The 25517-nt window shown below is 53.0% G+C and overlaps 3 protein-coding genes and 1 long non-coding RNA gene across 12 annotated transcripts in view; 3 read left to right on the top strand and 1 right to left on the bottom strand.

Annotated features, from left to right (window-relative positions):
• The window catches only part of Ppip5k1 (diphosphoinositol pentakisphosphate kinase 1), a 44107-nt gene extending 41020 nt beyond the window's left edge, over positions 1 to 3087 (top strand). The window contains 1 exon segment of the mRNA XM_052723209.1: positions 1198 to 3087. Within this exon segment, the coding sequence (XP_052579169.1) occupies positions 1198 to 2087 (890 nt within the window). The 3' untranslated portion in view covers positions 2088 to 3087.
• Positions 3088 to 4273: 1186 nt separating this feature from the next.
• On the bottom strand, positions 4274 to 25020 carry Map1a (microtubule associated protein 1A). Its single transcript, XM_052723197.1, is given in 8 exon segments — positions 4274 to 5742; positions 5936 to 6156; positions 6471 to 10250; positions 10253 to 14561; positions 14782 to 14922; positions 15123 to 15205; positions 23790 to 23891; positions 24752 to 25020. Coding segments are annotated over 8 exon segments (9030 nt in total). The 5' UTR covers positions 24990 to 25020; the 3' UTR covers positions 4274 to 5586.
• Positions 15212 to 23783, top strand: LOC128100695 (uncharacterized). 2 transcript variants are annotated; one of them, XR_008214887.1, is made up of 3 exons: positions 15212 to 17751; positions 18947 to 19033; positions 22130 to 23783. It is a non-coding gene; the product is annotated as an uncharacterized LOC128100695 (long non-coding RNA). The 2 variants fall into 2 exon arrangements; XR_008214886.1 differs by having other exon boundaries at positions 15212 to 18397.
• The window catches only part of Tp53bp1 (tumor protein p53 binding protein 1), a 90191-nt gene continuing 88928 nt past the window's right edge, over positions 24255 to 25517 (top strand). For 5 of the 8 annotated variants that reach the window (XM_052723199.1, XM_052723202.1, XM_052723205.1 and 2 more), the window contains exon 1: positions 24255 to 24436. The gene's annotated coding sequence lies outside the window, so the exon portion shown is untranslated. The remainder of the gene's footprint in view (positions 24437 to 25517) is intronic. The other 3 variants (XM_052723206.1, XM_052723203.1, XM_052723200.1) reach the window with 2 other exon arrangements.

Here is a 25517-nt window from a genome sequence, read left to right as displayed (position 1 = left end):
CTGCCTCCCAAGTGCTAGGATTAAAGGCGTGCGCCACCACCGCCTGGCTTTCTATCCATATCTTTATTTTTTTTTAACAATTTATTTATTTATTACATGTACAGTGTTCTGTCTGCATGTATGCCTTTATGCCAGAAGAGGGCATCATATCTCACTATAGATGGTTGTGAACCACCATGTGGGTGCTGGGAATTGAACTCAGGACTTCTGGAAGAACAGCCAGTGCTCTTAACCTCTGAGCCGTCTCTCCAGCCCCTCCTATCCATAACTTTAAACTAAACCTATAGAATTAGAAACTATGGAGATGGAACCTGATAATCAGTATTTAAGTATTCCCCACACTTTTGATGAGTAACAGTAATTGTGAACCATTGGGACAGAATGTTCACATACATCCAAAGTATGAAGGAGGAGCCATATAAATTTGGAGTTGGGAGCAGAGAGTGTTTGTGAGAAACTAGATGGAGTAGGCCTTATTCTCCTGACTCTTAGATGAGCCTTAGCATTATTCCTGTAGTCTCCATTAGGCTAATGTGACAGTTCCTGAGCGGAGCAAGCTCAGATGTCTGCCACATTTAGGAAGGATTCAGGCCCTCTTTCTCCAAACTGTGAGCAGCAAAGCAGATGTATCCTAGTGTTAGTGTACACGCACGGTCAGAGCCTCCTCTTCCTGCTCATTCCTAGTGTTAGTGTACACGCACGGTCAGAGCCTCCTCTTCCTGCTCATTCCTAGTGTTAGTGTACACGCACGGTCAGAGCCTCCTCTTCCTGCTCATTCCTAGTGTTAGTGTACACGCACGGTCAGAGCCTCCTCTTCCTGCTCATTCCTAGTGTTAGTGTACACGCACGGTCAGAGCCTCCTCTTCCTGCTCATTCCTAGTGTTGGTGTACACGCACGGTCAGAGCCTCCTCTTCCTGCTCATTCCTAGTGTTGGTGTACACGCACGGTCAGAGCCTCCTCTTCCTGCTCATTCCTAGTGTTAGTGTACACGCACGGTCAGAGCCTCCTCTTCCTGCTCATTCCTAATGTTAGTGTACACGCACGGTCAGAGCCTCCTCTTCCTGCTCATTCCTAGTGTTAGTGTACACGCACGGTCAGAGCCTCCTCTTCCTGCTCATTCCTAGTGTTAGTGTACACGCACGGTCAGAGCCTCCTCTTCCTGCTCATTGACCAGACCTCCTAACTTTGCTTTATAGACAGCAGTGGTCCCTCCAGCACCGTGTCCAGTGCTGGCCCTTCCTCTCCTACTGCAGTGGATGGAAACTCACACTTTGGCTTCAGTGATCAGTCCTCTGTAAATACACATATGACTGAAGAAAACCAAGGCCTTGAGTTGCTCCAGGGGACTCCTGGAGATGGAACACAAGAGTTCCCCGTAGAAAGGCAGCAAGAGCTTGTTGAGCCAAATCAGTCCCCTCAAGAGCCACCTGTAGAAATCAGCCCTCTAGGAGATCAAGATGTTGCCGAGGTCAGCCAGACATGCCAAGAGGTCCCAGACACCACTCAGACATGCCATGACATCCTTGAGGAGGTCGGCCAGCCTAACCAGGAGGTCCCTGACATCAGCCAGCTGTTCCTGAAGAACCATGACACTGCTACCAACACACGTCGGCCGTGCCAGAAGGCCGGCCAGCTATCTCAGAAAGTTCACGAGGAAGTTTGCCAACTTTTTCAAGACAACCCTGTGGAGAGTGACCAGCTGTGCCAAGAGGTCCATGGATCCCCTGTGGGGGTTGGCAGCATGGTCCAGGAAACCTTTATGGAAATTGGCATCAGCCCACCATGCCAGGAGTTCTCTGTGGAGGTTGGCATGCTGGCTCAGGAGGTTCCCGCCATCATGGAGTTGTCTCAAGACATCCCCGAGGCTGACAAACCATCCCAAGAGCTCACTGAGGAGACTGGTCTGCAGGCTCAGGAGGTGTCTGAGGAGACTGATCAGGACTCCAGGATGGTCCCTGAGGTGGTTGATGAGCTGCTTAGTGAGGCTCTCCCCCAAGGCCAGGGTCTGTCTAGTGATGTAAACACTGAAAGCCAGTCCCTGGCCCACGCCCAGCACTCATCCCTTCCACCAGCAGTGTGTAATTAGCCGCTTTCTCCTTTGGTGTGTTACTCTGCCAGCCATTTGAGCCAGAACCTTTCTGCTGGCTAACACCAGCCAGAGCAAGGCCTGGGGTCACACCACGGGTATCTGAGGAAGTAGGCCTTCGGGCGTGAAACATACTTCTGCCAGAGCTTATGCCTAAGGAAGAGCCAGTTTACGTTCAGAGCAGCTACTAGCTCTTCACTTAGCCATGGGGTGGGAAATCGTAGATTGTTCTAGGAAATACCACTTAACTGTTGAAGATGCCGTTGAGGAGACAGCAAATATAAAATGCAAGGCAGCAGGCTCTCTACTTGTTGAAGGAAATGTTCACAACTTCTTAAGGTACCCTCAGACCATATGTGCATTAAAGGAAGCTCTTGTCTTTGCTGTCACAAGCAGACCCAGGATAGCCACCTGAAATGTCTGCAAAATAGAGTTTCCTTCTCACAAACATCTGTCATGGCCACTCACGGTTTAGACTGGGCTTATGGGTGTTTCCATATAATTGCCAAGTGCTCCCCCTGCCCTAGTCCTGTTCCTCTGGAGAGTGACTCTAGAGAAAAATAGATAATAGATTGCCATGCAACTTCAGAGTGACTACTTAGAATGCTCTGGGAGATTTGGATCAACCTATGAAGCTAGGCCTCCTTTTGTCAAGAGGCTGTTATGCTTAGAAGATGCTGTAGTAGAGAGAATCAAGTTCTATTTTAAGCAGTTAGCAGAGATCAATGTTGTACAGACATGAGCAAAGATTTAATATATATATATATATTATATATATATAAACATATATATTTCTGTAGTTTGCCAGGGACAGACTGGCCAAAGATCAAACACTCCAGGGTTCCCAAAAGGTTTATCCTTATATCATGTGTCTTTAGAACCATATGTGATTTTGAAGCTTTTCCCAAAGATCACGGATGGGAGTGGGTGTGGGTAATGCGGTCATTGGAGTCAGGGGCCGGAACATGGCAAGTGCTCAATAAATAGTAAATAATGAGAACGCTGGGGTGGTGACGCCTTTGTGAACTCGATAATGAATAAGTAAGCCAATTGTGTCTGTGACTGAATCAATCAAAAACTATTATAGTTGAGCAGGGATTGGCTTTAAAAATAGAGAAGTCTGGCATCTGAGTCCCTCTGATGGTAGTGGTCAGTCTACCATACCCAATGTTTTTAATGAGCAGAGTGTTGGGCAGTGTGCTTGGAAAGAGACGTGAGCTCTGTGAAGTAGCAAAGGCTGCCTGCCTTCTCATTAGCTCCCGAGAAACACACCCTGATGTCTTACTCCAGTGCCTTGGAAGGAGGCTGACATGAAGAGGTAATGCCTGGTCTCTGCTCTGTTGACATCTTTACATTGGGAAAGCTCAGGACACTGGGAGGACTAGAATGTCCCTTTTCCATGTATACATTTATACCCTGACCACTCAAGACACACCTAAGACTATAGAGGCTTTACTTGGGGGTAGGGGCTGGTAAATCTAGCTTACACCCGTTAGGCAGTAAATGGAAAGGCTCAGAGTTTTCTGGGGAAATACACTGACTGCTTTTGACCCCATAGAATGCAGATCCCAGTCTCTAAACCAAATGTGTATGCCCACATTTTAAAACCATTTTCAGATTGTTTTGTGTGTTTGTTTTTTAAATTTTTATTTATTTTTGTTGTATGTGTGTGGGTGTTTTGCTTGCATGCACGCCTGGTGCCCACAGAAGCCAGAAAAGGGTGTTGGAGTCACGGAACTGGAGTTTTAGAGAATTGTAAGCTGCCATGTGGGTGCTGGCAATATGCTTAAGTCCTCGGGAAGAACAGCCAGTGTTCTTAACCACTGAGCCACCTCTCCAGGCCCTTGCTTTTTTGTTTTTGTTTTTGTTTTTGAGACAAGGGCTGACTCACTCACTATGTAGCTCAGGCTACCCTCAAACTCCTGATTCTCCTACCACTACCCTGAATGTTAAGATCACTGGCATATTCTGTCACACTCTGCTTCTTTGCAGAAATGATGCTGGTTCCCACATCTCTTCCTCCTTTTACCCATGCTGTGTTCTCTGACTCCCCTGGATCCTGAAATGGGTTTGAATAATCAAGAGTCTTCCGAGATAAATGATAATGCTAACTGAAGCCGAGATGGAAACCAGGACAACTAAATAATGTGTGGAGTCTGGAAAAGCCTAAGCAGCACTACATCGTCTGCAATGAACTTGATTTATTGTTAGACTTGAAGGTGGCTCTGTTACAGCAGCTGGGAACTGTAGCAGGGAAGTGTGGGGAGGAGCAGAGCACAGCAGAGGGGAGAAGGGAGCTAGGGAGAACATGGGGTGGGCTCCTTTTGATTTCCCATTGGCTTGGCGAAGAAAGCAAACCTCAGGGACTACCAGCATCTGGGTTTCTCCGTCCAGCAGGGTCTAGCAGGGCTGCTCACTGGCTTGCCTGGGGCGAGGTCCTGTCCTGTAGTAGAGTGCTCAGCCTGTCTTTACTTCACTCTGGAGGAATTCAGCTATAGCTCCTCTGCTTCCTCTCCTCTTTCCCCTCCTCTCCCATTTTCCCCAAGTTCTCTAGACCAGCCTCCACCTCCCAGAACCTCTGCCTAAGAGTGTGGGTTTAGAGAGGCAGCCAGTGTTCCCATTTCAGCTGCAGGATGGTAGAGGATTGGAATGTTGGGGGAGTCACACATGGCAGTCAGGCAGTGGCTTATTTTTAACCCTTAACACACCAGGCCATAGCAGATGACCACATGCAGAGAAGCCAAGCAGGGGATGAGAAGGGATCAGGACTGTTGGAATGGGGTGGGCGAAGACTAGATGATCAGGGAGTTTGGAGGGATTGGGGTTGGGGCTCTCCTTGCCCTTTGTGCTGCCCAGGTGGCCTGGTCTGGGCACAGCCCTAGGTCGGAAATGGTATGAAGCTGGGGCTGGGAGATGAGATCCTTTTTCCTGTCCTTAGTTCTTGGTCTAAAGAGCTTCAAGTTTTGGATTGAGACATTCAGATATTGAGGGAAGCAAAGACAGTTTAGCAGCCACCCAGGCCCCTGCTGGACCCCAGACCCTGGTGGCTAGGGCATGGGAGATGGAGGAAAGGGTGCAGCTCTGGGCACCTTACTAACGGTGGCCTTCCCTACATCATATAAATTATTGGCAATCCTTTCTGGCATGCCAAATAAATAACGAGGTTCGGGGACGGGGGTGTTATCTCGCTCCACGAGGATGGAGTGTGCTCACTGAAACCCATCCTCCTCATCCAAGACCAGGATTGGGCAGTGCTGGGAGAGGGTTTCAGGTGACCTTTCAGAATTTCATATCACCCCCCCCACACACATTGCCTTTGGTTTTGAGACCCCAGGGACAGATGAGGGGAAGGACAGTACCTCCCACTAAGCCCAAGTCCTCACAACATGACCTTGCCCCCCTACCGAGCTCCATTTCCCTCAACCCCAAAGGCCTCAGCAGTAGCCATTCTCTAATGAGCTAGAGGAGTGGATCCTTGGGGAAGGGGGGGCGGGTCTATTCAGAACTCAATCTTGCAGGCTGGAAAGGATTCGTCCTGCATCACCACGGTGCTGCTGCTAGCCAGGACCAGGACGTTCAGTTGCTGCTGTTGCTCATGCGTCTGCTGGTACCACTCACGAGTCACCTCTGTGTCATGAGTGGGGATCAGAGTCACCTAAGAGGAAGAAAACATGCCCGAGGTGAGAATGTGAAGAAAAGACAAATGAAGGGGAAGGACTGCCTGATGGTCTCATAGATGAGCCTGCTGCCGTAGGAAGGACCTTGTCCTTTGGTGACTAGGGCTGTCCTGCTGTTGCCTCTGACAGAGCTTTGACCAGAATCCTTCCTTTGTGTCTCTTGCTACTCACCTGAAGGTTCTCCCCCCACTGGGCCTTGCCTTCCAGCAGAGCATCCAGCACAGCCCGGCTTGGCTCGCCATTGGCAGGGTCATTCCCACTGATCACATAGTAGGATGCACGCACTCGGCGGAAGAAGTCCAGATCAGCAGTCTTACCACTGCAGTGATTTGGAATATAGGCAAGATCCACGTACACAGGAGGGCCAGAGCCACCCTTGGAGCCCAAGGCTGCTGTAGAGACAAGCAGAATGCATTGTTATAAAAAAGAGCCCAGCGGTGGTGATGCACACCTTTAGTCCCAGCACTCGGAGGCAGAGGCAGGCAGGCGGATCTCAGTGTGTCTCAGTATGTCCAAGGCCAGCCTGGTCTACAAAGTGAGTTCCAGGACAGCCAGGACTACACAGAGAAACCCTGTCTCGGAAAAAAAAACAAAAACAAAGGATATTTGGTCACCTCCCCACTTTCTTGAACAGCTAGAGCCTTTAGCTAGCACATAACTGCTCCAACCCACCGTATTCCCATTCCCACTTTCCTAATATACTCACTGGATCCTGCCTTGAGTCCATTGACTAAGCCTTTGGACATGGGACTATGTCCATCCTTTTCCTCCGCTGGGGCGACCTGGCTTGGAGTGCTGCGTGGTCGGGGCAGGGCCCGAGATGTTCGATCTACAGGCCCTTTACCAGGGGTAGGTGACCGTTTTCCCCGAATATCCAGACGCCGCGCAGGAGATGCGGGCTTGGCCCGGCTTGGGGCCCTCCGCCCTAGTCGCCCCTGCACCTTCTCCTTTTCTCGTAGTCTCTCAACTCTCCCAGACTCTGAGCTGAGCCCCTCGGGGTCAGCCATGCAAACATCTGGTCGGGGAGGGGATGGGCGGGGGTCTGGCTGGGGAACCGGCGGTGGGTCGTGGCCAGGCCTGGGGTGGTGAGTTCCACCAACTCCCCCAGCTTTGTCCACGGGCAAGAAGTCCCCATCTTCATCTGAGTCGAGGGCTGCCTCAGCTGTGATGGACGGACACTCCTCAGTTTCTGGTGGGACATCAGAATCTGACTGTGAGGAGCCCGAGTCACTGGCTGATGTGGGGGGTGTCTCATCAGCCATAGGGCACGGGCCCCCGGTGGACCCTGGCCTCCCTGCCCGGCGCCGCCCTCCTTTTCCTACCAGCCGAGCTTCTTCTGTTGAAAGGTCACTGTCATCTGTGGATGGGGGCAGAGGTGGGTTCAGGAATGAGGGAGAAAGCTCCCCGCAGTGGGGGCGGGGCTCTGTAGCACATCCCTGAGGTCCAGCCTCAACTTCAGGAGAAAGACTGCAGGGTGGGCCCCCGGAGCTCTTCCCAGGACGCAGCAGCTGCTCAGATGAGAGAAGTGTGTCCGGCCGCCCTCGTTCCCAAGCAGAGCAGGCCTCAGCCTCTTCTTTTTCTGCCTTGGCTGTGGCGAGCCCTGGGAGACTGGGGCTGTTTTCTGCTAGGCCGTTGGCTGCATGATCTCCAGAGGGGCTCTGGAAGGGGCTTGGCTTCTTGGTGGGTTCCCCTGAGCACTCCAGGCGGCAGGGCAGCATACCATCATCCATGTCTCCAGGCAGGCTTGGAGCTGGAGCTGGAGCCGAGTCCAATGAGGATAAAGGTGCTGGGCTCAGGGGAGCGAGGTCCCAGAGGCTGTGGGCAGCTGGCTCCGTTCCTGGGCCCAATTCACCAGTGCCCTGTTCAACAGCCTCTAAACCAGGAGGGAAGCGTTCAGCCACACTTGAAATGACAGGTGTGGTAGCCTCAGAAGAGGACCCTTCAGACAGGGCTGGTGAGGCAGGTCGTGGCAGATTGGAGAGGAGAGGGGCCCCTGGAGAGCTGGGTGATGGGAGTTGGGGTAGTGAGGAATCCAGGCTGGGTGCCTTGGTCACTTCCAGGTACTCATCATGTCGGGTTCTGGTTGGAGTTCCTGGAACCAGGGCTAGTGCTCGGTCCCCAGAGAAGGCAAGGGAGCCACAGGGTGCAGAACGGGGTTCAGCTGGAGAGGGCAGCTGAGGGGGAGCAGGTTGCAAGGAGGAGAAGCCGAAGGCTGAAGCAGGGAAGTCCAGACTTGGTCGGGTAGGTCCTAGGTGTGAGTCTGAGGAAGGGCTGGTATGGGCCTCAGTTTCAGGCCACATTGAGGAGTGGCCCACAGGCATGGTGTGACGGGGACTTGGGGACTGGGCCTCTTTCTCTGGCTGTTCCCGAGCCCCCTTCTCCAGGTCTGAGTCACTAGTGTCATCCCAGTGACCTCGGCACGGTTCTCTGGGGGATGGGGCCCTCCTGCTTGGGCTACAGCTCACTGTGCTTCCATTAGGAGGGGGGCTTGGGTCTTTGCTCAGGGGGATCGGAGCACGGGGCGGCACTGCCGGCGGGGTGAGGCTGGCCTCCACGTTGGGCCCTGGCTCAGGCTCTTGCCTGGGAGGTACCGTGGGCCCTGCCAGAGCTGCATAGCTGAAGCTTGAAGTGTCAGATTGGAGGCTTTTGGGCGAGACAGGAGAGGAAGACTCCTTCTCTGCAGATGTATTACGGCCAGCAGCCTCCTCCTTGCTTGAGAGGCTTGGGAGCCAATCCCCAGATGCCCCCAATGGAGGCTCCCGAGTGGGGCAAGCAGGGCCCAGCCCAGTAAGCATCATCTGCTCATAGATGTCTGCATACTGAAAGCTTCTCTCGTCAGGATAGGGTGTGGGCTCCCTCTGCTCTGGTTCAGTCTGTTCAGTATCTCTGGCCGTGTGGCCCTCACCAGGTTCTGGGACCTTTGAACTGTAGGGGCTGCAGTCAGGAGCCCCTGTTCCACCCTCTCCATCCCGTCCCCCTTCAGCTTTTCGATAGTCCTTCCCCAGGGGGGAGTACGGTCCACCTTCCAACTCAGCCGCCCCCTCCTGCACTGCGGCCACCACACTGTCATACTCAGCGATGCCCCAGGAGAAGGGCGCAGGAGCATGTGGTTCTGGGGCGGGTGTCGGGGGAGCTGGAGCTGGAGAGAGGGGCGCAGGAGGCAGGGGTCTATCCTTAGGTACCCATGGTGGGATCTCAGCTAGCCATGAAGGGGTGGTAGGTTCATTCCTCGTGGGTGGTACTGGCTTAGTGTCTGGGACAGGGCTTTCTTGTCCCGGGGCTGGAGGGACCCTCTGTCTGGTCATCTCAGGTGGGGAGGCTGGAGGAGAGATGATCTCAAAGGGAGAGCGAGTCAGCTTGTCGTCGTCCTCTGGCGGCAGGCCAACTGGTGACTCTGCAAGCCAGCGCTCCACCTCCAGCCCCTTCTGTGGCAGGGGCTCGTGGAAATCCTTGAAATCTGAGGCCCAGGGACTCCGGGGAGTGTGCTGCAGAGGGGTCACCTCTTGTTCATCTGCCCCCTCATCAAGAAAAGTACTTTCACGTTCCTCGCAGTACCGTGAACGGGCTCCTTGGCCATCTAGCTCATGGGGGAACCAGACCTTCCTCTCACAGCTTAGCTCCCTCCAGTATGCATCCTGCTGCAGGGACATGTCTCTGTCCCTCCAATACCTAACTTCTTGCTCAGGAGACTTGCCCTCCCAGGCTGGAACAGGCTCTTTCTGTTCTCCAACTGGCTCTCCTCGGGTTGGGGATGTTTCTCGCCATCCCTGGACCACATCCTGCTCCTTCCAGTATTTTTCTTCCTGCTCTTGGGCCTTGCCCTCCTGTACTGGGCTCTCGTCCAGCCCCAGTGCCCTGGTCTTCTCCAGAGCATCTTCATCCTTCTGTTCCACAGCCTTGGCCTTTTCTGGAGCCTTTTGGTCAAGGATTGTCTCTTTGGGTGTTGTGGTTTCATCTTCCAGGCAAGAGCTCCTTTGTCCCTGAGCTTTATCCTCCTCTTTTAGGGTCCCACCTTTCTGTTCAGCAGCCCTCATGTCTTGGTCCAGGGTACCACCCTTCCTTCCTGGGGTCCAGTCTTTTAGTTCTAAGGCCAGGTCTGTCTCTCCTGAGGCCTCTTCCTTCTCTTCTTTATTAGCCTTGCTTTTCTGTTCAGGGGTTCTGTCTGTCTGTGTTGGTTCAGGGGCACTGCTCTCTGGAGCCCTGTCTTTCTGTCCTAAGGGTCTGTCTTTCTCTTCTGGGGTCTTGTCTTTTTGTTTTGAATCTCTGTGCTCTTGTTCTCTGTCCTCTGCTTCCGTGGCCTGGCTCTGTGGCAGGGCTGTGCCCTTTTGTTCTGAGGCCTTGTCCTTCTCTGCTGGGACCTGGTCCTTCTGTTCTAAGTCTTTGACTTTGGGTTCTAGAGCCTTGGCTAGCCCTACGGCTGCATCCTTTTGGTCCGAGTCTCTGCCCTTCTGTTCTGAAGTCTTACCCAGCTGTCCCCCAGGCTCGTCTTCTCATCCAGAGCCTTGTCTGTCAGAGGCATGACCAAGTCCTGCTCAACAACGGCATCCTTCTCCTGCAGAACTCTGTCCTTCTGCGGTAGGATTTCACTCTTTAGCTTGAGTTCCTCTTCCTTCTGCTCAGCAGTTCTGTCTTTCAACCCTGGAGCTTTACCTTCCCACTCCATGGCAAGGTCCTCCATGGCGGGGCTTGACAAAGACTCAGGACTCTTGGTGAGGGAGCTGTCAGATGTCCTAAGGGCATCTGTAGGATGTTCACCAGGGCCCATGACCTCCCCGGGTGAGTGTTTCCTGTCGCCTGACGATGCAGAGTGAGAGAAAGGACTTCCAGGTAATTTCCCAGCAGGGCTCTCATCTGTGACATCTGCCTCTCCAGCAGTCTCATCTGTGAGAGGAGACACTGTGGCTATGTGGGACTCTGGAATTGACACAGGAGCTGGGTGGCAAGAGGTGTCTTCAGCCTTCACCAGAGGCCCCCTTTCTTCCTTTCCTAGGCTTAGTTCTCCGAACTGGAGGGTGCCCAGGCTTTCTGGAGAGAGCTGCTTAGACGAGATATCCAGAGAAGTCTCCTTGCTAGGACTCTCTTCTGAGAAGGACAGTGACTGGGTGTCCTCTGGAGATACCATTGGCCAAAGGTCTTTGTGCAGATGCTGCTCTTTCAGGCTGCAGGGAGACCTGGGGGTGGCCTCTTGTTTGGCAGTGTCTGGGGAGACCACACTGAGGACAGACAGGGACTCTGCATCTTCAGGGGAAAGGCTTTGATCGGTAGACCGAAGTGCCTCATCTCCCTGGGGCCCACGGTGTTCTTCAAGCAGTGCGCTCACCTCTCTAGGAAGGGCTTCTGCTCCTGGTGCTGAACCTGCCTCTCTAGTCTCAAACACTATCGCTTTGTCTTGCTCTGGCAACAGTTGAATGGTACAGCCAGTCTGACCCCCGGCAAGGCCGACAGGGGCATCCTGGGCTTGGGGGCTCCTGGGAAGAGATACTCTCCCCTCTTCTAGTACGCCCTCTTCAGGCCCTGGCTTGACCGTCCGCTCCTCAGCATCCTCCTTGCCCACACCTGGAGTATGCTTTGTGTCTCCCCAGGAGTCTTCTTGAAAGTCTTGAGGCTCAGACTTCTCTTCCACCGGGGACTGATGAAAGGGTGTGTGGGTAGCGCTGGGGGGTCCAGATGGCGGAGGAGATGCCATCTTCACTGTGCTGTCGTCCGGGCTGAGGCACCTTTCCTCCGCTTCTCCGAGGGCTGGTTCCCCTGGATGGAGGGCATGTCCAGAGGCTCCAAACACGGCAGCATACTGACTGGGAAGTTTCTCAGATGTTGTTACACTTGACTTCTCTTTCTTTTCCACAGCTTTCTCTCCAGGCAGGCCTCTCCCCACAGCCTCCCCTTTCTTCTCCGACTCCCCAGTCACCGAGAAATCCTCACAGGGTGGGGACTTGAAGCCCTTATCTTCTTCTAGTGAAGAGGTGGGTGAGATGGTACCAGCTGATGGCACGTAGTCCAAGCCCTGAGTGGCTTCAGTGCGGGAGGAGGGGATACTTGTGACTGTGTCGAGCAACAGAGAGCTCTTGCCTGTCTCCTCTGTCTGGGGGGCTGTGAGTGAAGCCACAGATTGGTCCTCAGCCACCGACGTGGCAAAGGAAGAGAGTTTGTCACACTCGGTGATTGATGTAGCTGAAGATACATGTTCCTCTTCAGCCAAAGGGGCAGCCACCATATTGGGAGGGTAGGTGAGCTCAGGTTCAGGTGCCCCATAAGTTTTGCTCGGGGTGGCAGGAACAAGGCTATCTGCGGGCTGGCTGGCTTCAAAGGGGCCAGGACCTTCAGGCCCAGAGAGGTCATAGGTACTTGTAGGAAATCTGGGTTGGGCTGCGCGTTCCTCTGGCTCATCATGGATCTCCTCATCTGAGATGGTCTGTTCTGTCTCTGAGTAGCCAGGGATTGTCTCGTCCTGAATGTAAGAGACGTGCTCAGTGGTTCCTGCAGGCGTGGCCAAGCTGCTTAGGAATGATGAGGTCTCCTTCTCAGGTGCCTTGCCCTGAAATCCCAGTTCCCGGCCCCCAAGAGCCTCTCTGCTCTTTGGGATTACCTTTAAAGCTTCCTGCATGTGTTTTTGATAAAAACTCTCAGCTTTCGTCTCTTCCTCATCCTCATCTGAAGGGTGACCCTCCTCCATTTCTTCTAACTCAGCCTTTTCTATCACATCCTCCTTCACCTCAGGTTCACTTTCCTCCCTGGCCTCAGCGCTCTCCGGGACCTTCTCAGATTCCCTCTGCTGCTTTTCCTCCCAGGTTTCTTTCTCTGTCTCAGCCGCTGAGTCTGGGCCCCTGTTCTTGGTCCCTTTGTCCTCAAGAAAGTCTGGGACAACCTCCTTCTCCTTTATCACGTGTTCTTCTTGATCCCGCCCTGGGACAGAGGGATGTCTTTCCTGGATGGCTGGGCTTGGGTGTCCCTGCTCTGTAGCATCCACAGGAAGTGGTTTCTCGCCTAGTCCTGCGTCCCTTTGTTCAGCCAGCAAACCTCTCTCCTCACACTTCAGCTCCTCAAAGTCCTGTGTGAGGTCCTCTGGTGAGGACAAGGCCAGCTCTCTGTGCCCACTGACAGTTGGGAGTGCTGCAGGCCCCCTCTGGGCTGGGGGTGTCCGGGGCTCAGAAGGCAGCTCTTTCTCCCCGCGGGCAGCTCGGCCTTTGTCCGTCTTGACTCTTCCAGGGGCCTTGGCTTTATAGAGGGTCTTGCGGACCTCGGGGGTGAAAGGCTTCAGGTCTGGTTTGGAGAATTTCTTTACTTCCGGTTTGGTGTCTTTCCTCTTCTCGTCCTTCTTGGCGTCCTTTTTCTCTTCCTTCCTCCCTTCCTCCTTCTTGAGTTCCTTCCTTTCCTTCTTGATCTCCTTCTTCTCCTTGTCCTTTTTCTCCTCCAGCTTTGATATCTTCTCTCTCAGGTGCTTCTTCCCCACTTTGTCTTTGATCAACTTCCGCTTCTCGGCCTTCAGTGCTTCGCTGGACTCTGTCCTCACCCTCTCGGGCTTGGAGGGCTTTTCTGGGGGCTTCTCCGACGCGTCTTTTGCTTTCTTTTCTGTCTTGGCTAACTCCTTGGCCAGCTCTGAGCGGGCCTCCTTGGCTCCCTCTTCTAACACTTCCTCGCGTTTGGCCAGCTTGCTCACTGCTGTCTTGGGAGCAGCTTTGAGGCTCTCCTTGCTGTCAGCCCGATGTTTGATTTTGCTGGGTTTCAAGTTGGCAGGCACAGCCCCAGCAGCCAGGTCCTTCTGTGTGGCCACGGGATAGCGCAGGAAGTCCAGGTGCCGAAGCTTTTCCAAGCCCTCCAAGATCTTGTTCTGGGGAGCATTTCCTGGGAAAAGCACACGCACGATCTTCTCAGTAGGGTTGGCTGGGAGCCAGACCACCAGAGCGGTGATGGAGGTCAGGTAGGGGACAGAGATCTCTGCCTCCTTCCCATTGGCCAGCACAATACCTGTCTTGGCTTTACTATTACCCGCCCACTTCTGCATGAGGAACTGCATCTCCTTACTGTCCTTGACAGGGTTGAGGACATACATGTCCAGCCGACCCACACCCATTTTGTGGAAGAGGGTCAGCGGCTCAATGGTGTTGCTGACTACACGGTACAGAGGCTCAGCTTGGATGCCTAGGCGGTTTAGGTGCTGGAGAGTGAGACAGGCCTCCTCAATGCTGCGCTTGGCCTTCCGGGAGGCATCCGGCAGCCGAAGCTTATCGGGCACATTGAAGAACACCACTCCAAGCTCAGGCGAGATGAGGTTCTTCACCCAGTCGCTATAGCTGCTGGAGCCCTGGGACTGCTCCTCCTCCAGCTCTGCCACTTTGCGCTGCAGGAGTCCGTTGATGCCTGGCAGATTGTCAGCCCCAATGTGTGTGAGCAGCACGGAGTCGATGCGGTCCAGATGCCGCACCAGCTTCCAGAAGCAGGACTTGCGATCAGAACCACCATCCACCAGGATGTTAAAACCATTGACAGCAAAGAGGGCAGAGTCCCCACGGCCACCAGGAAAGATGTAACAGCAAGGCTTGGAGAGCTTGAGGAAGCCTCCTGAGGTGGGGGGTTCAAGCAGGTCAAAGGGGGATGGCACATCCACAGTCTCAGAGACATACTCGGAGAACTCAGCCACACCATCCATGGTGGGTAACACAGGCTCAGGATTTAGCTGGAGGTGCAAGGTCTCTTGGGAACTGGACAGACCCAGGTGGCTCCAATCACCCTCCCCTAAGCAGGAAACAGTGAGGAAAGCCTGGATCCCAGGGTCTCTATTGCTGAGCAATTGGGCAATCTAGAGGAGTGGAGACAGAAGCCGATCAGGTCATTGGGGTGGTCTGACTCAGATTCAGCCCCCTAATCTTTGCCTGTTTCTGAGGTAAATGCCTACCTCCCTGACAGGAATCCCTGTCAGGGTTCCTGATGGTCAAATCATACAAGACTTCCTTGTCTTTCTCACCACAATTTAAATCCTGCCCCTTGTTCCCTTCTCAGATGCTCAGTAGGGAGCTTACCTCAGGACTGTGAAGGACCCGGGCAAAGTTTTGGTAGGAGTAGGTACCACTCTGTAGGATAAGGTCTCCCTCAGGCTCTAGAGTTTGCCCACTCAAGATTAGGAGTTTGTGAGCTGATGGATTACTAAGAAGATGGTGAACCTGAAATGGGAGGACAGATTGGTCACAGATTTGGGAGACCCAGGGGAAGGCACTGAAAACCCCGGTCCCCACTTCAGTAATATATGGACATGTTTCTTACTGGGATGCCCCGGAGTGGGGCTGAGGATTATGTCAGCTGGGATAGCAGACGAGATTGTAGTGACCTCGCAAAGGTAACAAGGCATCAGCCCTGACCTTACCTCTGAGCTGATGCTGTCTGCACTGGGGTTGACCAGGATGATGGTCTCTAGGATCTCACTCTGGTGGCAGAGGGTCCTCTGGCCTGAGGGAGAGACGTAGGCATTTGTATTGAGATTAGTAGGCATTAACTTAAAATGAGAAGTACTGTAAGGGGCAGGAGAGGAAAAAACAAATGATCAGAAAACGGAGTACAGGGGAAACTGAGTCCTGGTTATCCTTAAACCCAGCCATCTAGGATACCACTAAGTAAGGTCCAGGAACTGCCTCCTCTCGCCCCTCCTTTCAGGATTTCTTCCTCCCCTCCCCCACACTAACTGACTTCTCCCTTTCCTCCATCTGCCACACCCTCTGCTGCCCAGGCCCCGCCCCTTTGCCCCAGACTACCCTGTTGACAAGAAGCTTTTGTCCCTCAGGAGCACTAAGTTCCTGGTGCTGCCTGGGGAATGGAGGGGGGATGGGGGGGCGGAGCTCAGCTGGAGGGAGGGCTCCTGGGATGACAGTCTTTATTGAGCTTTCTCTGCCTTTGCCCTTGGCCAGTAGAGGAGACAGTAGCTTCCGTCTCTACAGATTTCCCCATCCTTTCCACACCCACTGCCCCATCCAAGGACAGAAGTCCTGTTCCAGAAGATTTGGGAGACATGTGTCAGCTTGGTTCTTGGAGCTTTATAATTCAAGGATAGAGAGTTCCAACCTGCAATTCTGTTTTCTGACTCTGCCAGACCTTCAGTCAGACCCATGCACACCCTCCGCAAGTGTTTCACACTCCCTCTCCTGTCTCACCTTCACGTGCCCAGGCTTCAGAGTCGCCTAGCACACTGCCCCACTTGTCCCTCCTGAACACTTCTTGTCTCAGCCTGTGGATATTGGAAGTAAGTGACTGAGTTCATTCAAAGCCAAGAAACAGGGCCAGTGGTGCTTTCTGCCAAGCCTGACACCTGAGTTTGATCCCCAGGACTGAGGTGGGGAGAGAGCCACCTCCTGCAAGCTGTCCTTTGATCTACCTATACATGCATGCACGCACACACACACACCCAAAAGAAAAACAACAGCAAGCTGGGTATGGTGGTGTACACCTTTAATCAGAAGGCAAAGGTGGGTGGATTTCTGTGAATTCAAGGCCAGCTAAGTTCCAGGACATCCAGAGCTACATAGAGAATTCTGTTCCAAAACACCAAACCAACCGGGCGGTGGTGGCGCACACCTTTAATCCCAGCACTTGGGAGACAGAGCCAGGCGGATCTCTGTGAGTTCGAGGCCAGCCTGGGCTACAGAGCGAGATCCAGGAAAGGCGCAAAACTACACAGAGAAACCCTGTCTCGAAAAACCAAAACCAAAAACAAAAAACACCAAACCAAACAAAAAACACCACCACCACCACCACCACCACCAAAGAAGTTGAGAGTCAATGCCCAGGATGGGGAACGATGGCGTCCCCGATCCTCTCCCCAGTACTGTTCCTCCAGTGTCACACAAAACACCAAGCAGTGAAATTAAAGAAAGTACTGGGTGAGACAGATTACAGAAGGATGCAACCTCCTAGGCTCACCGGCTGGCCCTCCTCCACTTCATCCTGCTTGCAGCCACCATAGGGTTAACCTTAGAGGCTGAGCATCAAACAGCAGGAGGATACTGGGGAGGGGGTCATAGTCTGTTCCCTGAGCCCTCCTCTGTGACTCCAACTCCCTTTTCTGTCGAGCCTGGGACAAGGGTGTCTATGGCCAGGGCTTTTGTTAGGAAGAGTCCGGTGCTGAGGGCCAGGCAGACCTAGGCAGCAGAGGGCTGCAAATGCAGCTGGGAAAACCGAGGGTGCTGGAGACTCAAAGCCTATACCAGGCGTGTTGGGCCCAAGAGGAGTCCAAGGGTCCTCTTCTATGAACTTGGGAATCGAGGGATACATTAAGGTCACTTCCGAGGATGAGCACCACCTCAGAGGCAGGCAGGGGCAGGACTTAAGTGGCTAGGGATGTCAACATCATTTGCCAGTCTTAAGTAGTTCAGATTTAGGAAAGCCAGGACTCCCCCAACACAAACAAGGTCACACTTTCAATTTAGGTGGAACAGAAAGAGATTTCCTCTCCAGCGACAATCTCCACTCCAGCACTTCATGGTCCCCAGTGTATCCTCACAAGACCTCTGATCCCACTTCCTGTCCTGACACAAGACCCCAGCCCTAGCCCTGGGAGCAAGTCCATTACGTCCCGAATCCCTGCTCAGGCCGAGGGGACAGCCTTGTTTCTCTTTTCTGCTCCCCAGCTCTTCCGATGAAGGGAACTGCCTTGTTTTTCCTTTATCTTAAGAGGCTGGGGCACTTCCCGAGACCAGTGCTAGGGTCGGGGGTGGGCTTCGGCTGTGAAGCTGAGTGGGCAGGAGGGCAGGTGTCTCCGCAGTGAGGCAGAAGGGGGTTGCTCAGGCAGCTGCAGTTTGCCGCAGTGTGTGAGTGTGTGTGAGTGTGCGCGCTGAGCTCAGCCTCCAGCTCCGCCCCCACCCCCCACCCCAGCATGACAAGTCATTTTCTTGGCTGCCTCTGCATGGGGGGGTGGGGTGGGGATGGGGGTGCAAACAGAGAGGGAGAAGAAACTGGCTTCTCTATTGAAGAGCCCCCATCTTGGGAGGAAAAGCACAGATGAGGTGAGGGTGGGGCCGAGTCGGGGAACCCCTGAGGTTGACAGGACCCGGAATGCAGGGCAGCTGCAGAAGAACCAGTGCTCTCGAGCTCCTGAGCGGCCTCAGAGAGGCCACAAAGGGGGGCTTAAAGCCCTAAGCTCAAACTGGCCACAGGGAATAGGGTGAGGGGAGCCAAAAACAAACCAGTTAGCCTGTGAGCAGGCACATGCCACGTCTTAGTGACCCATTCCTCCCTTCTCTTCCAGAGTGTTACCCACCTTCCCTTACTTGGCAAAAACTCATCCTACTTGCCCTACTCATCCCAGAACAGGAGCAGCAGCTGACCAGTGTAGTAGCTGATAACCCAAGGACCCTCCCAGAAGATACATTCCATAACAGCCCCCTTCCTCTCAGATTCTTCTGTTTCTCCTCAAAGACATAGCCCCCAAATTCCTTCTATGCCCTGACTGCCAGGCAAAGCCTGTGGCACCACCCTCTGTTACTGCCTCTCAGCTGATGGTCCCCACCCCCACCTCGTACAGAGGTGGACTGTCACAGCCCCTGTTGGATCCACAGGCTGAACCCCAGTCAGTAATGTTTGCCTCCTCTCTCCATCTCAGGAAGCCTTCCCACCAGGCTAGCCTCGGTCCAGATGCACCAGATTTACAAGGTGTCAGCGGCTCCCCATCCCCAGTCCCTAGCACAGCACCCCCATCCCTCTGCCATGACTTGCCTTCCTGTTAGGCTCTTACCCTGGGACGTAGGAGGGAGCCCCTCATGGAGGCATCGGCTCGGCTCGGCTCCGGCCTTAGCCGGGTGGCTTCGGGGAAGAGTCTGCGGCACTAGGGGTGGGAGTGAGGGGGGGCTGCTTGCCGGGGAGGGCGGTGCCAGGGCGGGGAAGAGGGGCTGGTCTGTGACGAGGTACTGGAGACTTAACTGTTTCTTGGCCTGCACAGTGTCAGCATCCTGGTGCTTCTGCTTGGCCACAGGGAAGGGGAGGAATCTGAGGGGTTGCCTAGCAGTTCAAAGGGCCAGATCCATCTCTCCTGCAGCTCTGAGTACCTTCTCCCCAAATCCTGTTTAGTTAATAAATACCCTCTCAGCATCAACCAAAGGACCAGAGCTTCATGCACTGGGGCACAGAGCCAGCTATAGGAGGCAAGGGTAGCATGGGCCCTCCCCCTTCCTCTTAGAAACCATCTGCTGCCTCTCCCCTCAGATGGACCCAGAGAGTGACCTTCAGTCACTGCAAGAACAGGAGACAGAGGCTGGGGGGCTATGAATGGAGGGGAGCGGTGTGGCGATGGTGAGTGATGTGGTAAGCTGGACCCTGTCCTGACCACATCAATAGAAAACTGGGGAGGACAAAAATGTGTCTCATTTTAGACTGGAGAATAGTGTGAAATTCTGGAGCAGACATAGTCCCCAATCCACTGGGGTGGGGCACAGGGACCCTGGGAGCTGCATGCAGGCCCGTGCTAATGCAGCATGGCTGCGAGATCGCCCACACAAGCAGAGGCTTCTGTGTCCTGGCTGTCAGGAGGCAGTCTCTGAAGGGTAAGGGAGGCTTCTGCCTTTCAGGGAAGGACCTAGGATCATCGCCCGGAGCCCGGGCTCAGGCAAAGCTTTTTTGCTATAGACCAGTCTAATATAACCTACTCTTTCAGTTAGAAATGATCTGTAGGGTGTTTGGGTCTGGACTCCTCCTTGTCGCTTTGTTGTGTCTGTCTGCCTTGATCTTGAACCTTCTTATGTTGACCTTGTGCCCTTATCTCAGCCTCTGCCTCAGACTCAGCTAAGTGCTCCAGGATTCAAAGGAAAGATCTGGAGAGCTGCAGCCAACACTCATTTTGCCCTGTGATGTTCACACTCTTACATCCCTGGCCTCTCCTCATTAACCCTCCCTGGGTGTGGTCATCTCCTTCCTCCCTCTCACTGGCCAGCCCCAGCCCCACCCTTGCTCCAGGCTGCCAAGGACTGCTTTTGAAGGTCAGAGAAGCCAAAATAGTCTCTGCTCTCAGCAACCCCCAACCCCCTTAAGCTACAGCCAGAGGAGTAGCTGAGTCACCAGTACTCTGGGGAACAGGGGGAACAGAAGGAGAAGAACCCTTGCTCAGATCCGGGATGCAAAGCAGCAACATGGCCATATCCTATCCCCATTTGGATAGGAGAGGCCATCTGTATAGACACACACAGTGTAACCAGGCTCAGTCCTGAGCATCACGGAGTAGTACCCACCCCCTTCCACAACCTCATTGCTCTCCATTGCTCTCATTTCATGCTGCCTCCAACCTCCTGTCTCCTCTCTGCTTTTGAGGGCTCTCTCAGTGTTGGGGGCACTTTAGTAGACATCGGGCTTGAGAACAAATTTCCCAACTGAAAGCAGAATCCACCCTTGCTCTAAGCCACACACACACACACACACACACACACACACACACACACACACACACACACCCCCGCACCTTGTATACGGTCACAGTTCGTTCTCCTTCTCTGCCCATCTCTACGCAGCCGCTTATGAGTGACCCCTCGACCCTTAATTCGACTCTCCTGCAGTGAAATGGTGCCAGGGAGGCTTGAACAGCCTCCTGATGCCACTTTCTGAACCACACCACTAAACAAGTCAGTCTCAGAGTTTGCTTTCTGGACTAGCGAATGGGTACATTAGCGCCATCCTTCGGCTACGCTGTGAGGACTGACTTCATCTGAAAGAGTTCTCTTCCTCCCTAGAATCCTAACCTTGCGATGCACAAACATGACTGAATATTTCTTTCTTTGTGGAAGATTTCAGAATGAGTACCCTAAACCAGAATCCCAGACCAGACTAGTACTGGGGTAAACTCAAGTAAACTGGGATAAATCTCGGGCAAACCCCAAACTGGAGATGCTTACAGAACGAGGCTTGACTTCTACTCTTCTCTCTCTGCCTTCCCACTTCAGATAACAGTGTAAACCTCTAAATCAGGATCCTCTGAGCACATGAATGGAAAGAATCAGACAGAAGGACTCAAGGGGTTCTCAGCCTTCCCCTCTCCACCCCTTGTACCTCTTTCCAGCTCCAGATCTGGGGTCTTAGGTAGCCCAGACTGGTCCTGGACTTGCTATGTAGTCAAGGATGATCCTTTGCCTCTACCTCCCCAATGTTGGGATTATAGGACTGTACCACCACACCAGGCTAGCCTGTGCTTCTTCAAGTCTTAGAATATCAATCCTCCCTTTCTTTCTTTTTTAATTTTTATTTATTTATTTTGTTTTTTTGTTTTTTTTTGAGACAGGGTTTCTCTGTGTAGTTTTGGTGCTTGTCCTGGATCTTGCTCTGTAGACCAGGCTGGCCTTGAACTCACAGAGATCCACCACCACCCAGCCAACCCTCCCTTTCTTATAGGAGTTCAACAGTAGACATATTGACACTCAGTAGAGATGTGTCAGTGTGTCGGCCCACCATTCCTTATCCCTATTCCCTGTGGGTCTGGGGCCTTCTGCCTGTTAGGTGGGCACTCTGCCACTGAGCTGCACGTTTGATGGGCACTTTACTGCCAAGCTGCATGTTAGGTGGGCACTCTACTGCTGAGTTGCATGAGCTGCACATTAGGTAGGCACTCTACTGATGAGTTGCATGAGCTGCACGTTAGGTAGGCACTCTACTGCTGAGTTGCATGAGCTGCACATTAGGTAGGCACTTTACTGCTGAGTTGCATGAGCTGCACATTAGGTAGGCACTCTACTGCTGAGTTGCATAAGCTGCATGTTAGGTGGGCACTCTACCGCTGAGCTGCACCCCAGGCCTTAAGCTAAGTTTTCGATTATCCTAGGTTTTTCTAAGTTAAGTGTTAAAAATGCTTAGAAGCTTCAGGGATTTTTAGGAGAAGGAGTAGAAGCTCTAAAGGAAGGCCCCCAAATCTCTGCTGAAGAGCACATGGTATGAGAACTACCCTTTAAAGCTTTTTACCAGACTTGACCACTAGAAGGAGCTGGGCCACTGACTATCTGGGGTCTCTTTTTTTCTGTATGTGTGTGGGGGTGGGACTGTAAATGTAGAGAGGGTGAGCCCTAGTGGTAATGGCACTCTTCCTGTCACTCAAGATATATTTTGTTCCTTCATTATTTTGGCCTAGAGTGTGAAGAAATGGTGGTCCCCCTAAGGAGCAGGCCAAAAAGGTCAAGCCAGGGGCATTTAGTGTATCTCCTTGAGCCGCCCCGCCCCCCGCCCCCCCCCCCCCCCAGCTCCTGGTGACTTTAGCCTGGGCAATCACAAGAGGCTGAAGGAGGAGGCAGCGTCCGCAGCTGCTCTGGGCAGACGGTGGGCAGGGACAGCTGACAGAGAAGCCAGCAGGGTGGGGCCATGGCTGCCTGAAGCTCTGCGGGTTGTTATTATTTTTTTCTTTTTCTTTTTTTCCAGGAAATTCTCCACTGTTCTCCAGGGACATAGGCCACCATGAACAAAATGTATGCTAAAAGTCAGCCTTCCTTTTGGGTGGATGGCCCCAAGCCTCTTGAGGACATCATAGCAAAATTCTGAAGCGTTCAGTAGGTGTTTCTATACCGACGCTTGTTTCCAAGAAGTGCCTGAGAATGCATCTCTCTGCAAACCACTTCCCAAGCATTCCCTTCATCTTAATCTGAAGAATAGCTAAGGATTTTGTCTTAAGTTCCATTCATTTCTTACATTGCTTAAAGTCTTTATGGCCAAAAGGACAAGGCTAGAGCATTTGGTGTGAATTCCTAATAAAAAAAAAAAAACCCAAACGTCAGTAATGAGTTTAATCCCCTGCAATTCCTTTATTCAGTCTTGCTTCTAGGATCTTTGAGTGGTATAGTCTCTTTGGTCACTGAGAATAGTGGAGGACGTCATGACATGGGTAATTCTCAACAGAAAGGAATCTCAAAAGAGTAAGTGGCTAGTCTGACAGGAAGCCAGTCCATCAGGAAGATTCCAGCTTCACACTTTTCTTTCAAGTTGCTGCACATATTCTGAGTATAATGGAGCTTTGCTCATGTAAGCCTAGTTTTCTCCAGCTTCTCAGCAGCTCATGAAAAATGATCAATGAGGAAATGACCAAAGATCTGCCAGACTGGAGGAGCAGAAAGAGGTGACTTTCTACTGTACTAGGCTGTTGAGAATTATTGACATATGAATTCTGTTATTTGATGCCAATGACTATGAGCCTAATGGAATTCACATTCTATAAAACTCCATGGAAGCAGGTCTGGTGATGCATACCTACAGTCCTAGCACTCAGGATGTAGAGACAGGAGGATAACAGGTTTGATACCATCCTAGACTATATGTCAAGTCAAGGTCAGCTTGGACTACATAGTGAGACCCTGTTTTTAAAAAAAGAAAGTTGCATGGATTGGTGTGTCAACATTTACAATAATCCAACCAGCTGTCCAACACCTTTATCAAGGGACGTAAGACATCCTGTACTCAGTAGACATCTGTCATAGAATGGTAATTCCTAAAATCTTATCTCACACTTCTAGACTATTTCTCCGACTCAGTAGAAATGATCCCAGAACCAAGCCTCAAGAAATCCAGAGACCTTTGTCCCGGCCTTGATCTGATGGTGCTGATCTGCTCAGCCTTTGAGAGCAGCATTCTGCTCTGCTCTGCAGAGCTGCCGGCTAAGTGAAGAGGAAACAGAAATGCGTCCTGAAGGGTGGACTGTGAGAAACAAGGGTCTGGGATGTTGAGCAAGGCACTCTGGAGTGTGTATAAGGGGGGACAGGGAGGCTGGGGGAAGCAGAAAGGGGGACACAGAAGAAAAACCTGGGGTTTTGCCTGAAAGTGATCTGAGCACTTTCTTAGCAGCTCTTTTCACCTGCTGTGTACAAATAACGCTCTTCTTGGAAAAATTATGTTCTGACATCATATCGTGTGTTTGAAGAGTGTACTGGGAATGTCTGGGTAGCTGTGGAGCCGTTAAAAAAACAAAAACAAAAAACCCTCCCTTCTCCCCGGCTCAAACCTCCCACGAGGCCAGTTCTGCCCTGGATACTGGACCTCTCCTCTTCCAGCCCACACCCAAAGGACTGAGACAAATGACCCTAGTCCTAACCTTTGACCTCTGAGGAGAAGTGAGCTAGGTGCCGGGTAATGAAGAGTCTCAACTGTTGGTTCAAGTCAAAGGACGATAAGTCAATGTTCCAGGAGAGAATCCCTGTGAAAGAAAAAAAGAGAGGGTGCTAGGCAAAGTCATCTGATGGGACTGCAGAGAGCACTGTCAAGCTCCTGGAGGAGCAGCGGCGAGGAAGGTAACACCTCTAAGGAGGGCAGCTAGCACCTCTAGGTATCTCGCAACTGCTTTTTCCCCTTTGTGGGAGCCAGAGGGCAAAGAGCAGAGTTTAGACTGAATTTGGTAATAAATGAGCTTGCAGTTTTTGTTTTATTTTGCAAGGCTGTCCAGTTATGGTAGAAGCGACACCCAAGGGTCTATTCCCATATACCGTTGGTTTTCTTAATGATTCCTCTAGCTAAATTAGATTCTAGATTCTCTTTCTGTGCCCCCCCCCTCCCTTACCTCCACCCCTCCGAGGAGGCTCGCTTCCACCCGCAGGTGGCTCCGCAGCACTGCGCCACAGGCACAGCTGAGGGAGGTGAGCTGAGGAGCCACGAAGGTCACTCTCTCAACTTGGCTGCCAGCATTCAGAGGTTTGTGATGTGTACCCTGCGTTCAGAAAGCTCCCCTAAAGAAGAAACTGTAAGGTAGGGACATGGGCTTTTCAGGGTCTGGCGAGGACTTTCCGACGTCTGGTCGAGACACTGCGGGAAAGGGGTGTGACCAGAGGGACTCCAGGGTCTGCCCGGAGCTCTTCACGGGGTTTTTGGGGAAGAATGGGCAAGCGAGATGTTGGCAGCTCGAGAGGACACAGATGCATGGAAGACATGCAGGTGACAGGGGCACAGGTCTCGAGAAGTGCACATAGAAATGGAGGCTACAGAAGTGTGCACTGGGAGATGAATGCAGATGGCGGAAAGGCACGGATGGAGTGCTGCGGAACAGCCAGGACAGCGGCTCACCTTGTTCAAGGTGGGCCCGCACGGCCCTCAGCTGACTTTCTGTTCCGATATCGCCGATCACGATGAGCAAGGAGTATTTCCGCAGATCCCAGCGCGCTGCGGCCACCGCGGCACCGGCCTCGCGCAGAGGCTCCGCGGGGTTCTGAGCCGGCGATGCGCCGGGGCTCCGGAGCCCCAGCTCCGGAGTTGTCTCCATGGCAACGCTGCCAGGCCGCGCAGTCCGGGCCTCGGTCGCCATGGAAACTCCCGCGGAGTGCTAGGCCGGCTGCGTCCGCTGCGGGGAGAGTGCGCGCGGTTCTTAAAGGCCGGCGGCAGGAGCAGCTCATTGGCCATTGCCTGTCTGGGGGCGGAGCCAAAGCGCCGCATGGGCGTGGCCGGGATGCAGTAGCTGTGGCTCTGCGCACCGCTCTGTGATGGAGTGGCAGCTGCAGTCATCCACCTGCAGTTTTCCAGATCCAAGTTTTCCCCTCCGACTTGGGCTAGGGTAGGAGCTCTGCAGGACCCAGCAGAGGGCGGAGTCCACGGCCTCCGCGCAGGAACAGCATCTAGTTAAAATGGGTCTGTGATGAGCACTGTGTGTCAGTTCTGCAGCCTAGCCCGAACCGTGGGGAGCCATCTTGCCCCTGGCTCGGAGTTTCTATAGTGGTCTGTATCTGGGTGTCATCGTTGTCTGGATTTTTTTTTTTCTTTTCCGTTTTGTTTCCCCCTTTGTTACCTGCTAGGGTCTAGGTCGCCAACCTGGGTTTCCCTGTCCTTGCCCCGAGCT

The sequence above is a fragment of the Peromyscus californicus genome, unplaced genomic scaffold (assembly GCF_007827085.1).
Source record: "Peromyscus californicus insignis strain IS unplaced genomic scaffold, ASM782708v3 Scaffold_7__1_contigs__length_154581171, whole genome shotgun sequence".
NCBI classification, from domain to species: domain Eukaryota; kingdom Metazoa; phylum Chordata; class Mammalia; order Rodentia; family Cricetidae; genus Peromyscus; species Peromyscus californicus.
Note: the sequence above shows the minus strand (reverse complement) of the source record. Positions and strands in the feature narration are given on the sequence as shown.